The sequence below is a fragment of the Ranitomeya variabilis genome, chromosome 6 (genome assembly GCF_051348905.1).
Source record: "Ranitomeya variabilis isolate aRanVar5 chromosome 6, aRanVar5.hap1, whole genome shotgun sequence".
In the NCBI taxonomy this organism is placed as follows: domain Eukaryota; kingdom Metazoa; phylum Chordata; class Amphibia; order Anura; family Dendrobatidae; genus Ranitomeya; species Ranitomeya variabilis.
This window is the reverse complement of record NC_135237.1, coordinates 43,396,715-43,411,714: the sequence shown is the minus strand read 5'-3', so window position 1 is coordinate 43,411,714 and position 15,000 is coordinate 43,396,715. Positions and strand designations below refer to the sequence as shown.

Sequence of the window (15,000 nt, the reverse complement as noted above, 5' to 3'; positions counted from 1 at the left end):
TATATTAATGTATAATAGTGCATTGTGTCTTATAATAATGTATAATAGTGCAATGTGTCTTATAATAATGCATAACAGTGCAGTGTGTCTTATAATAATGTATACTAGTGCAATGTGTCTTATAATAATGTATAATAGTGCACTGTGTCTTATAATAATGTATACTAGTGTAGTGTGTCTTATAATAATGTATAATAGTGCAGTGTCTAATAATAATATATACTAGTGCAGTGTGTCTTATAATAATGTATAATAGTGCATTGTGTCTTATAATAATGTATAATAGTGCAAAGTGTCTTATATTAATGTATAATAGTGCATTGTGTCTTATAATGTATAACAGTGCAGTGTGTCTTATAATAATGTATAATAGTGCATTGTGTCTTATAATAATGTATAATAGTGCACTGTGTCTTATAATAATGTATACTAGTGTAGTGTGTCTTATAATAATGTATAATAGTGCAGTGTCTAATAATAATGTATACTAGTGCATTGTGTCTTATAATAATGTATAATAGTGCAGTGTCTTATAATAATGCATAACAGTGCAGTGTGTCTTATAATAATGTATACTAGTGCAGTGTGTCTTATAATAATGTATAATAGTGCATTGTGTCTTATAATAATGTATAACAGTGCAGTGTGTCTTATAATAATGTATAATAGTGCAGTGTCTTATAGTAATATATAATAGTGCACTGTGTCTTATAATAATGTATAATAGCGCAGCGTCTTATAATAATGAATAATAGTGCAATGGTGCATTACAATAATGTATAATAGTGTGCTGTGTCTTATAATATTGTATAATAGCGCACTGTGCCTTCTAATAATGTATAGTAGTGCACTCTGACTTATAATAATGTATAATAGCGCAGTGCCTTATAGTAATGTAAAATACAGCACTGTGTCTTATAATAATGTATAATAGTGCACTGTGCCTTATAATAATGTATAGTAGTGCACTGTGTCTTATAATAATGTAGAATAGTGCACTATGTCTTATAATAATGTATTATAGTGCAGCGTCTTATAGTAATGTACAATAGTGCAGTGTCTTATAATAATGTGTAATAGTGCACTGTGTCTTATAATAATGTAGAATAGTGCACTATGTCTTATAATAATGTATTATAGTGCAGCGTCTTATAGTAATGTACAATAGTGCAGTGTCTTATAATAATGTGTAATAGTGCACTGTGTCTAATAATAATGTACAATAGTGCAGTGTCTTAGAATAATGTATAATAGTGCTGTGTCTTATAATAATGGATAATAGTGCAATGTCTTATAATAATGGATAATATTGCAATGTCTTATAATAATGGATAATAGTGCACTATGTCTTATAATAAGAGTGCTTATAGACCATAATGAGGCGCATTGTTCCTTCATAAGTGTATCAGTCCTTAATAATATAAAATAATGAACTATCTTATTATCTTATTATAATAATTAACAGTGCACCATATCTTATAATGTGTGGTAAGGCACATATGAGTATAATATTAATAAAGTGTATAATTCCTTATTTATAATAGTGCACTGTCTTATAATCATACATAATAGTGAACTATGTCTTACAATAATGAATAACAGTGCACATATGCCCATAATGAAGTGTACCTTTCTGTAATAATGAATAGCAATGCACCATATCTTATCATTATATATATATATATATATATATATATATATATATATATATATAATGGTGCACTATGTCTTATAGTAATATATAATGGTGCACGGTGTCTCATAAAATATATAATGATGCACGACGTCCAATGATAATATATAAGGGTGCCCCATGTCTTATAAGAATGTATAACAGGGCACATATGCTCATCATGAAGTGCATAATTCCTTAGTAATGTATAATAGTGCAGTAGAATATATTAATTATTAATATATAATAATACATTGTCGTCTATTAATATATAATAGTGCACATTGTCAGATAATAATGGGCATTGTTATATAAACGTTGTATACGTCGAGTAGTGAATTAGTGTATAAAAGTCAGTGGCTTGGTGCACAGCCTTGCATGATGTACATGGTGTATTATAATGGTGCACAGTGGTGCATTGGTGCACGTCAGTGTATAATAGCGCATAAGTTCTGCATCACAGTGCATAAGTGCAGGATGGTATAAGGGGAATTGGTCGCCAGCATTGTTTAATACCGCCCCTATAACCAGTGATATATCATTAGTGCCCTATATAAGAGCACACCACACATCATGTAGGAATAATAATGTATTTGAGAATATTGAGCAAACTACATACAATACATTAGTGTGCAAAGATGCGATGTGAGCAGATGATAAAGTATCAGCGTATACAGGTAGGAATGAGTGTAACATCACATATATACCAGGCTTCATATAATAATGTAGTGCGAATACACATATTTAATATTGAAGCAGTACTGTGTGTCTAGCATAGATGAGTGCATTATAAGTGATATATGTATCTCTATCTATCTATCTATCTATCTATCTATCTATCTATCTATCTATCTATCTATCTATCTATGTATCTATGTATTGCATTGGACAACTGCAGTATACACAATGCCCCATCGTACTATATAAAATTGTGTGAGGATGGACCTATATGCCCATGTAATTTCTGCCTAATGTGTTTATGTAAGTCACACACACATATATGTAGTATATATAATATATATAGTATAGCACATGTAATAGAAAATGGAAATTTCTGTTCTACCTTAAAAGTAAAAAAAAAATTAAAAGGACAAAATAAAAAAAAGCCCCGACTATGGGGGCAGAGTGCAGGCTGATCGTATGGAAAGATTTATATAGTAAAATGCAGCCTTATTTCCTTTAGAAGGGGAGGTGCAGGATAAGAGTATGCTAATTAGCCGGAGATTTTTTGGGGGAAGGGGTGGAATATCAATTTTTATTGCATCACCTGTCAGGAGTGTCCAATCAGCGTCGGCTGCAGGGGAATTAATGGATGAAGGTGTCTCCGGACGGCTCACTATAGTGCAGCAGCAGCAGAGAGAAGAGCACATTCCACTATTCCGGGGGCTCTCATGCACCGGGGGGCTGCACTGAGGACTCAGGTATTGGGAGCTGCAGCCTGGAACAATGGAGAGCTGCCAGTCCCCTCTATGGCTCTAGGACCTGCCTATCTCTCTCTGCCTGGATCTACAGCTGTACATGTGACTAGTCCTATAGACTTTATAGGGCAAGAACCAGGCTTTCTCCTTCCTTCAAGCAGGATGCCTTGAGACTTGCAAGCATCAGCCCTCTCTGGATCTGCCACCACCACCACTACCACCTCGCCTTTGCCAAATGCTGGGGATACCATGACCCAAGCAATGGGTGATCTGGAGTCTGGCTTTGAAGTGGTGGATGGAGTCAGGCTTGGATACCTGATCATCAAAGGCAAGCAGATGTTCGCCCTGTCTCAGGTTTTTACAGATCTCCTGAAGAACATCCCAAGAACCACAGTGCACAAGCGCATGGATCATCTACAAGTGAAGAAGCACCACTGTGACTTGGAGGAGCTGAGGAAGCTCAAGGCCATCAACTCTATAGCTTTCCATGCAGCCAAATGCACTCTGATCTCCAGAGAGGACGTGGAAGCCCTGTACACCTCCTGCAAGACGGAAAGGGTCCTCAAGACAAAAAGGAGGAGGATAAGCAGGCCCCTGTCAACAAAAGAGCCCCCATCCCCCGACCCTTACAGCAGTCTTTGGAAGGAGAACAAAGTTTGGCTGGGTCTCAATGAATCTACCAAGCCAATAAAGAGAAAAGCCTTTGCAACCAGAGATCCAGACCTTCTACCGGCTGCTGATCTACCTCACTTTCTAAGTAAATACACTGGTCACAGCTACCCACAAATAGCAAGATCTCCTTGCAAAACCCCTGGAAACTATGAAACTCCCCAGATCCCCGGAGAATGTGTAGCAGCTTTCCACTCCAGCCTGCCCTACTTCAGGGGCGTGCTGTGCAGCAAGCACCCTGCCTACTACTACCAACCAGCCATTGCCCAACCCAAGCTAGGCAGCTCAGTGACTTACAGATACAAAAGGAAAAGGTCTTCAGCAGACAAGGACTCATCATTCCACAGCAGCAGCAGCAGCAGCACCAGCAGCAGGAGGTTCTTTTTTTTACCCAAACCCTACAGATCCAAAGGAACCCCTGTGTGCCTGGAGAGGATCCACCTGGTCAATGGCTTCTGCTCCCAGCACCTGGACGCCTTGCAGGAGGGATACAGCAGCGACTCAGAGTCCAGTTCTGCTGCCAATGACTCGGATTTTGGTTCTAGTTTCTCCAGCAGCAGCAACTCTGTGTCCTCCGATGATGATGAGGAGGAAGAGGAGGAGGAGGAGGGAAGCCTGTCTGACTCCAGTGATCTGAGCTCTGATGAGGACAGCTCCTCTGAGTCAGACAGCAGCTCTGCGTCCAGCCAGGTCTCAGTGGAAAGCATACGGTTCAGGAGAACTAGTTTTTCCAGCCCTGCTCACATGTCCCAGTCAAACCTCCTGTGTCAGTTCCCCAGGTCTCCCAGCCCTAGTTCTGGTAAGACAGCTCACTGTGAGATTAAATCTGAAAGCCAGGATTGGAGTCACCATGATTTCACGAGTCCTGGGAATCTAAATTGTGCCCCTGGTGTGGGGGGCTCCCTTCCTGATAAAGCCTCTGGGATCCATCTCCCTCTTTCTGCTTTCTCTTGCAATGCTAAAAGAAGTGACCCGGCAATTAACTGCGTTACACAGGGGGGCTCTTCACCTAGCCCAAAGAAAAACAATGTATTTCCACCACAACAAAGGATAAACTGGGAGAGCAAGCAATCAACTCTCCCACTAGGTGTGCAAAAGAACACCACATCCCCCAGCAGCTCCTTATGTTGTGTGCCTGCAGCAACCACTGAAAAGGGGGACAGATCACCAGGAACAGTGGATTTGCCTGAAAACTCTGAGCAGAATCCTAATAATAGTGGAGTGGATTTATGCACTGATCTAGCCTTTACGCACAATGTAAAAATTAAAATTGAGGACAGTAGTGGTCATGAAGAATACCATAGCCTGCATAAGCTAAACTTTGAGTGCAATGTTGCTAAGGATGAGCTTGATAGTGATAGGAGTGAGGATATAACCGAGGGGGCTTCAGTAGAAGCCAAGCAGGACTCTGTGTGCACTGATAACAAACAGCCAACCACTTCTGGAGATACAAGGACTCCAAGTGAGGAGGACCCTCCATGCACTTTAGATACTACACCCAACAAGCCTGAGGATGGAGATTACAAATATGGTGCTAAGGTCAGGAAAAATTACAGGACACTGGTGCTAGGAAAAAGATCTATTTTACAGACCACCCCCTGCAAGCCCAATCTGAAATCTGCAAGGAGCCCAAGACCCCCAGGTAAAAGTGAATTTTATGAAGGGACACTGGATGGTTTGACAGTGACCAATAGACGCAAAAGGTTAGCCAACAATGTAGCTTCTACAGTAAAAAGACCTTTTAATTTCATGGCAAATTTCCCCAGTCCACCGTCATTGATTATTGGCAAAGACGGAGATTTAGTCCCTGCCTACTCCTTAAACAGCACAAAGGATTCTTACCCACCCCACAAGGCCCATCCTATTTGGAAATGGCAGTTGGGTGGTTCTCCAGTACCTCTCCCTCCTAGTCACAAATTCAGGACATTTCAATCATAACATTTTTTTTTGTTTCTTTTGGTTATGGGGGAAATCTATTATTTTTTTAAAACAAATGGTTGTATCAGCCTGTTTTTTTGTTTTATATATTATATTATTATTAATTATTATTATTATTAATTTGGATTTATTTGCCCTGACATCTCCTGGAGAAGGAAATTGGATGCTATTTTCATTTGCAATATGGAATTTTTTTTCACTTGGTTACATTCCGCAGACTACTCAGTGCTGAAAGAATTGCATTAACCCTGGCCTTGAATGGAAGTTGTATCTTATTTCTTTTTGTATTTTTATTTTATTATTATTATTTTTTTTTTACATAATATTATTATTTTTTTTTTTTAAAACAAAGCACCCGGTACCTCAGTTCATCTGCAACAACAACAAAAAAAAAATGTCAAAAGCATTTCAGTGTAATAAAAGAAACCAGAATATGATCCATTTGCATTTTCTGCACTAAAGCTGAAGTATGACTGTGTAATTTGTTGCACAATATGGGTCACCCATAAATAATTAGAAGTGGCAGATTTTACATTACCGTTTGGGTGAGAGGGTGTATTTTTTGTGTTTTTTTTTTGTTTTTTTTTTAAACAAGAGCAGTTGCACTTAACTCATTTTTTTTTTTATGGACTGGAATAATCTTGGGCCTTAGATTTAACTTAGGCCTTGGGAGAATAAGCTGCCTCAATAACTAGTGAAAAATAAATATGTCATTGTATTTTGTTAAATGATGTCTTTTTACGTGCACAATCATTCAGTGTGTAGTGAAATCCCAATTTTACCCAAAGGGCTCTCTTCTCTTTCTGTGTCACTCACCTACAGTCACATTGTGATATGACTTGAGAGAAGAATGACATTCTCACAAAATGAAAGAATCCCACATGGACTGTGCAGATGAAGAGAGTCATATTATAAATGTGACAGAGTGAGTGCTGTGATGATATTGTGATTTTTTTTTATATAAATATATTTCTTGGTAGAGGCCCCCAGTTATTAAACCCTGTGATAAACTGCATTATTCATTGTAGCTTAAAAAAAAAAAACAAACAAAGAAAAACTTGAATGGTCAATACAAAGCCTGGAGAATTTCTGCAAATGACAATCACAGTCAGTTCTCTACACTTGCACTTATAAACTGAGTTTAGTAAATATTGTAGAGACCCATTGGTGTATTCTTTTCCTTGTGTAATGTTGTGTTGACAGCAGTAAATCAAAAAAAATAATTGACATTTGCACTGTTGAGCATGTTTCACCTTCATTTTAATTAAAAGGAAAAAGAAAAAAAAACACTGTTTCCTTGAAAGAACACAATTTAATACATCTTGAACATTTTTTATATATATATATTTTTTTTTAATTATGATTGAGTCTTATTGACTGAGGTGTTGCTAAGCATTTCTGGAAAAATGCTATATTTTTTTTTTTTTTTAAGGGAGGTCTAAATAGTGTGCATTAAAAAAAGTGTATATAATCATGAAGCAGTGTTTTTGTTTTATACAGGAGTTTGCAACAAACAATACATTTTACACACTTAAGGACTTGTATATTCTGTGTAATTGTACAAGGCCTAAAAAAAAAAAATACAGAGAAAATCTGAAAAAAAAAAAAGATGGTGTTCATGCATTTTCTACTGGAAGGTATTTCTGAATTTAGATGTTTCAATGACACAGTTTTATTGTCTTTATATTAAAGAGTGCTCCATAGATCAATATTTCCAGTGTAACTTTTTTTTTTAAACTATGGCCTTTTTTTAACATTATGGCTGCACACTCATGTTCTTTTAGTCTCCTTTGTCTGGGAATATTTTAGGCAGGCTTTAACGGGTGTCACCTTACACTAACCACGTGTCTTCGACCACAGAGCTCCAGAATAACTTATTTCCTGAAACTTGATTAGAATCCATCCAACTTGGAAAAAAAAAGTTATTTCCTCATTATATTCACTAAAATACAAATCAACAATAATAATAATTCTCCAAAATAATTGCATCAAGAAATCACTATGACTTATTGAGTTTATGCATTTTTTTAATTGTCTTAAGTGTCTTAACTCAACAATGTTTGGGCAAAATTGGCCTTGTGCCATCCCCAATATTTGTGCAAAGTGAGATAGGCAGAACTTAATTTAGTGATCAAGAAATAATAAAAAAAATGAAAGTGCAATCATCTGGGGATTTCAAAGTTTACAGATAAGATTAAAGGGGAGATAGTGCAGGTGGCATGTTAAGAGATTTTTGGAGACAAGTCACTTGTTCCTATATTATGGCACATCATTGGCGTCATCTCTGAACATTGTGCATTGTTATCCATCAATTAAAGTCTCTCATCTGTGCAGTTCACATATTTGCTATATATTGACTTTACCAAGATTAGTTAGGCTTCAAATGCCAACAATGGATTTGCCAAAGAAAACAAAAATATATAAAATATTTATAATATTAATTTGTTTTGTTGAAAAAATATATGTCCAGATGATTACTTATGTTTTAATTAATTTGATAGAAAGCCACACTTTTTGCATATACTAAAACAATAAAAAAGTGTCTACATCCATGACATCATTATTAAGGTGATTAACTGTATGTTAAAAGTGGAACTCTTGGTCTGTGTTTGAAAACCATTTAGCATGCTGGGACCTGTAGTTTCCAAATATCTGCCCAGCCACAGGTGGGATTTTCTACATTAAAAAAAAAAAAGCAGACTGTAAGAGGATACTTATACAGGCAGGGCTATTCTTCAAGACATCTTCTAGGAATGTCAACACAATATATTTAAAATGTTTGTTTTTCCATCTATTGACAGATACAGGGGGCTCGGTGTTGTGTTATTTGATCCTGGACTTGCACAGATAATAATCAGATGGTAGATTTTTGCATCTCATCTATAATTTCCTTAGTCTAGGCCTCTCTCCTTTTTTTTCATGATCAGGCGGCCTCATAAGCACCAGCTTTAAAAGGCCTGAGTTGTTTTGCATGGAAGTTCACAATAGGGGTTGGGGGGGATGACAGGCTGAGTGTCCGCTGCAGGGCACACATCCCTTCCCCTGCCCCATCTTCCCTTCCCCACCAGTCATTCAAAAGGAAAACAACAGAATCCTGGCCTGGAATGCTGCCTGCTCTCCCATATATCCTATGAGAAGGTCTAATATCCTGTTCCTTCACATACCACTGTATTATGTGCATTTTTTGCAGCCTGGCCTGTGGTGTGATCTATATTACTGATACAGGAATCCTATGACAAGCTGTATACAAAAATAGCTGATTCAGTGCAAACCTTATTACAATGTATGGACCTGCAGAAAAACATGTGGCCAAAGGGAATCATGGATTCAGATCTGGAATATTGCCTCTATCCTAAATACTGTAAAGGCCATATCACAAAAATAGATTATTTAATTTGTCAAATATGGAATTTGTGGGTGTTTGTCCATTATTGAAGAGGTTACAAGAGTCCAAATAAATATTCCCAACTATTGTACAGGATACAGGAATAGTTGTATAGATTGACAACAAAACAATTATAAAGTGTAACCTAATATTGTAATAAAGGGGTTGGGGGTGCAAGTATATTGTGTAACCTAATATTGTAAGAAAGGGGGGTGCAAGTATATTGATGATTTCACAATAATATATATGTGTATATATATATATATATATTGTGATGTCAAATTTATATATAAATATATTTATACAGTATATGTATATATATGTATATATATATTATTAGAGCATGTTCACACAGGAATGTCTTATTTGTTCCATGTTTTTGCATTTTTAGTATAATTGGTCCATATCCCTTGGACGGCTGATGCACATATTGAGTTTCCAATCTGTTTTTTTTTTGGACCTGGTTCAGCAATCAAACAAGACACATCTTGAATTTAACCTGATACAAGGCTCTGGAAATCTGTCTATAATTTAATGTGTTCAGCCTATCAGCATCAATTAAATAATATTTTATTTAAAATATGAAAAAAGAAAATGAAAATGCGAACAAAAGACCTATAGTGTGGTAGTGGATTTACTATGATGTCCAAGATTAAAGGCCATTTTGTGATTGAAAAAAAAAAAACAAAAACAAAAAAAACAAAGTTATAACATTGCATTTGGTGGTAACACTGTAACAGGACAAACAGTTCACCAAAAGTTTGTTTATGCACGTTCAAAGTGAGGTTGTAAAGTGTGTGAAATTAGGCACTGGTGCTTTAAAAGGGACCTAATTTCCAGTAAATAGGGATGCCTTTCTAAATAGCTTTATTATGTTGTTCCTTGTTAATTGTTGAGAAAATCCCCATTGTTGGGTGTGAATGAGTTTATAGGCCAACGTGGACTCTGCTATAGTCAAAGGCCATTAAATGACCACTCTGGAAATGCTTTAAAAAATGAGATTACATATGTGTGAACTAGTGACCCCTGCCTGACTTTTATGAGGGGGATTCACCCTTCTGGAAATTAAAATGCCCCGTGTCAAAACACAGAAGCTCCATTATGGATGAACCTCAAGTCAGTTGGTGGAGTGGCCCAATAACAAAACACAGAGAGAGGCAATGGAATTGATCACATTGCAAAATAGGTCATGGTAAAGGAATTCTATCAAAAGATATATGCATTTTTTTTATTTTCTAGTTTTTCAATTTAATTAATGTATAGAACATAATAAAAAATCATGAAGTTTACCAAAAGAGACAGGACAGAAGGATTGGGCCTCATTACAGTGGATGTTAATCACTTAATTGGGCTATGGACAAGAGCAATGGTGAATGAAAGGTTGGGTCATTGTGTGCTGGGGATGAATCCAAGCAACAAAGCCTGTCTGTCAAGATCATCTCGGATATTACCTTCATCAGTCCAAACCATCCGCTGTAATAAAAAAATGCAAGCACATTATTAAAAGCCAAACACCCACAGCCAGAGGTATGTTTACATACTAGAGAGCTAGTAAAATATGTAATAATAAAAAAAAATCACTGCAGGGAATTGGCAACTTTGTGCAATTATGAACATAATAAAGTAGTGAAAACAGGACATCATCACTCCCACTAAATCATAACAAAGGAGAGTCTTAATTAGAAGTGAGGAATTTACCCATAGTCAGCAGGTATTGTCAAACCACTGCAGGCTCCTCCACCAAACATGGGCCTGGGGAAAGTGATATCTATCTATCTATCTATCTATCTATCTATCTATCTATCTATCTATCTATCTATGTATCTATCTATGTATATATCATCTACCTATCTATCTATCTATCTATCTATCTATCTATCTATCTATCTATCTATCTATCTATGTATATATCATCTACCTATCTATGTATCTATCTCACATCTATCATCTATCTATCTTCTATCTATCTATATCTATCTATCTATCATCTTTCTATCTATCTATCATCTATCTATGTATCTATCTATCTCATATCTATCATCTATCTATCATCTTTCTATCTATCATCTATCTATTATCTATCTATCTATAAATTAACCTTTCTCAAGTTTATACATATATATATATGTCTATTTTACTATATATATGTTATTTTTTTACTGTGTGTACATGCACATGAGGTATATATATATATATTTATATATAATATATATATATATAGCTATATAACTCTATCTATATGTATATATAGATCATGTGCATATACACAAAATGACGTGAATGTGTATATATATATATATATATATATATATATATATATATATATATATATATATATATGTATTTATGGCAAATCTACCTATCTATCTACCTACCTCACATACATACACACAAAGTATAAATGTATATATATATATATATATATATAAGAAAATAGGCATTACATATACTGTATATGCATAAACAGAGTAATTAGAAGAGGGTTTAATTATATTTCAGAATATATGATATAAACTGGCTATACACAATCCTAAAACCTTCTTAGAAGCCTGATTAGTAAGTTCAAGGTACATGCTTTTAAGAATTTGTGTTAACTATTAACCATCTATTGTGCACCCATCCTCCCACTACTTCTTTATGGAGATACACATCCAAATTGCAATTCTGTGCTTTTATCCGCTCTCCAGCAACAACAACAAAAAAAGAGAATGTAGGCTCAGACAAAAGAAAATAAACCATCCTGAGAACAATGATCAATACTAAGAGTGTAATGATTACCCTTCTGCACTCAGATATGCATGGTCTTATCTGGCAGAGCAGGGGTTAACCTCTGGTTTGCACTTGCAGACCATGCATGGACTCTGGTGGGCCTGACTTCCCTTCAAACAGGATGTTTCCATCAGGCTGAATGTGATTTTCCCCTAAGATTTCCCGCTTGGTTTATTTGGGGAAGGCCTCATCCCTCACCTTACTTGGGGTCACCCATAATTGTTTTCTAATATCCACTGATTTCCTTTGCAGTTTTCAAACATTGTAGGGGAGTTTCTCCAGTAAGAAATGCTTTTAAAAATAAACCATATTGCTTTTACTGTTAAACAAAACAAATCCACCTACAATGCTTCAGGGCTGGCATCAAATAAGTCTAAAATAAATTATATGTCACAGGATGTTGTTTTATTATGTATTTATATTTTATTTTTTTTATTTAAATTTATATAATCAATTATTTGATTAGAATACTGCATTTTATATAGCATGTAAATCTTGGCCATATAGTCTAATAGTAGACTGCTGCTGATAATAATAATAATAAAAGGATAAAAAATATAGTATATAAAAACTGGGTAAACTATCACCAATATACACAGAATTTTAGCATACTTTTCATTACTGATGCATATCAGGTTTTCTGGAGTCAATCATTCACAATTTAAATAAATCCAGTAACAGGAATAATCATATAAAGGTGAAAGGTTGAAGATTACCCATACATTTTTCTATAGTCTACTTTTTTATTTATTTTTTTGTAATATTAGTACTATTATTATTAGTTTTCATAATATTATTATTTTATTATTAGTCATAATATTAATACTATTATTACTGTTTATTATTATTTTGTTTTATATTGCTCTGATTATTGTCCATGGCTATAATTCATTCCTCAGAATCCCCCCCAAAAAAACATGAAACAAGACAAGTTCATAGACTAATTTTAAATGGTAACATATGATATTTAATAATGTGATTAGTTTTATAATATTTTATATATGATATCAAGTAGACAAAGGTTTCAGACAACCCAGCATACCCTACACAGATCTGTGTGAGAATGATAAACTTAGCACACAAAATATATCATATAACCAGCATGTATTTCCCATGTCTCCTTTTCCCCTACATTTGGAGCTGGTTGCAAATTTTAAGGAACGTTTAAAAGCTACATTGTATCCTATAGACAGATACAAAGACATAACACCTTGTGTCTTAATCAGAAATGCAGAGATAATTTGCTGCAATCATTAATATGGTACTTTTTTTTGTATCTTTAATATTAAGGTAAAAAGCACAAAAATGAGGAGGAATTGAGTATCTGGGATCAGGGAGTGTGATTTTCCCTAATGTCCAAGGGATGATGCGCTATTCCTATTGCAAATCCATAAAAATCTCTGAAACATATACATTGATATGTGAAATTATAGAATGTTCAACACTTGTACAAGTCTGGCGCAGAGAGGAAACCACATTAATTAATTAAAGTGATGCAGTATCTTATATCTCTGCTTGAGTGCAGGCACGGGTTAATAGGATTGGGCTTGAGTCCTGCGATTTTAAAGGGGAACAAAAAACCCCACAGAGAATAAATAGCGATTTTTAGTTAGTTTTTTATTTTTTTTGCACAATCTGGAGGCGCAGTCCTCACTGATAATTGCGCCTGCAGCTTGTACAGATGCGACAGTGGCAGCTGCGACTTTTATGAATTTACTATGGAGGTTTATTCCGCTCGCAAAAATTCCACGGAGGGGAGGTCGGAGCTCCCCCATTGTCTCCACACCGGCGCTGTGCAGGCGGAGCGGGCAGTGTTCTGTTTATTTAGCGAAAAATGGTAAATATTTACACTTTATTATTTGTAAATATCTCACAGAAGTTTATCAAGAACCGTTTTATTTTCATCACACAATAAGAAACATTTTGGAAGCAGTAGAGGCGACATTCGGCTGCTTTCTTCATAGATGGTGGTTGGAATAGAGTCTGACCACATCAGAGTAATATGGAGTTATATAAAGTACAGGAAATATTAATGTATGGAGCTAATGAGAGACCAGGATGGGGTCAGATATATAGACGTGAGGAGGCGCCTATAGAAGAGCTGTAGATCGATGAGGAAAGTAGATAGATAACTGGAGCCTGCGCCATATGCGAGGACTGCCATATACAGCCCCTATATAACGCACAACCACGTGTTTAATTATAAGAGGAGGAGAACGGAGATGAACTCGTGGTGTGTCACTGCCCCCAGAAACGGCTTCATGGTGTTATTGATTGTAAAGGGAGTGGGGGTGACATGCTTACATCACACTTGCGACATTGTACAGATTATTGGCACAACTCTTTTTGATATTACGATGTGCAGATTTCTATATGACTGCAGCTAAAAGTTTACTGATGCAACACACATACACAATACACAACACACATAACACACACACACCACACATACACAGCACACATACACACCACACATAACACATACATACACACCACACATACACACACACCACACATATACACCACACATACACACCACACATAACACATACACACCACACACATACACAACACTTATACACACCAAACGTACACACCACACACAACACACATACACACCACACACCACACATACACACCACACACAATACATATGCACACACCACACATACAGCACACACACACACCACACATATGCACACATCACACATACAGCACACACACCACACACACACCACACATACACACAACACACATACACAACACACACCACACAACACATATGCACACACCACACATACAGCACACACACCACACACAACACATGCACACATCGCACATACAGCACATACACACAACACACACCACACAACACATATGCACGCACCACACATACACACACCACACTTACACCACATGCACCCCACACATACACACCAAATACACACACCACATACACACCATCACAAACACTACACACACACACACACCACACACGTGAATGCAGCCTGCATACTGTATGTGTTAGTGCTGTAGGACAGCGTCTGTACGGGGATATTTATTTTGTTTTCTCCCCCCCTGCTCTTTCTATGTAGGCTGTGTACATGGCGGGGGCAGGGGCACACACCTCACCCCCAGGCTGCTCTCCT

At 36.2% G+C, this 15,000-nt stretch overlaps 1 protein-coding gene across 1 annotated transcript in view; it reads left to right on the top strand.

Moving 5' to 3' along the window:
- The first annotated feature begins 2,973 nt into the window (after positions 1–2,973).
- The window catches only part of SKIDA1 (SKI/DACH domain containing 1), a 14,508-nt gene continuing 2,481 nt past the window's right edge, over positions 2,974–15,000 (top strand). Inside the window, exon 1 of the mRNA XM_077268339.1 lies at positions 2,974–5,401. Coding sequence (XP_077124454.1) covers positions 3,340–5,401 — 2,062 coding nt within the window. The 5' untranslated portion in view covers positions 2,974–3,339. The remainder of the gene's footprint in view (positions 5,402–15,000) is intronic.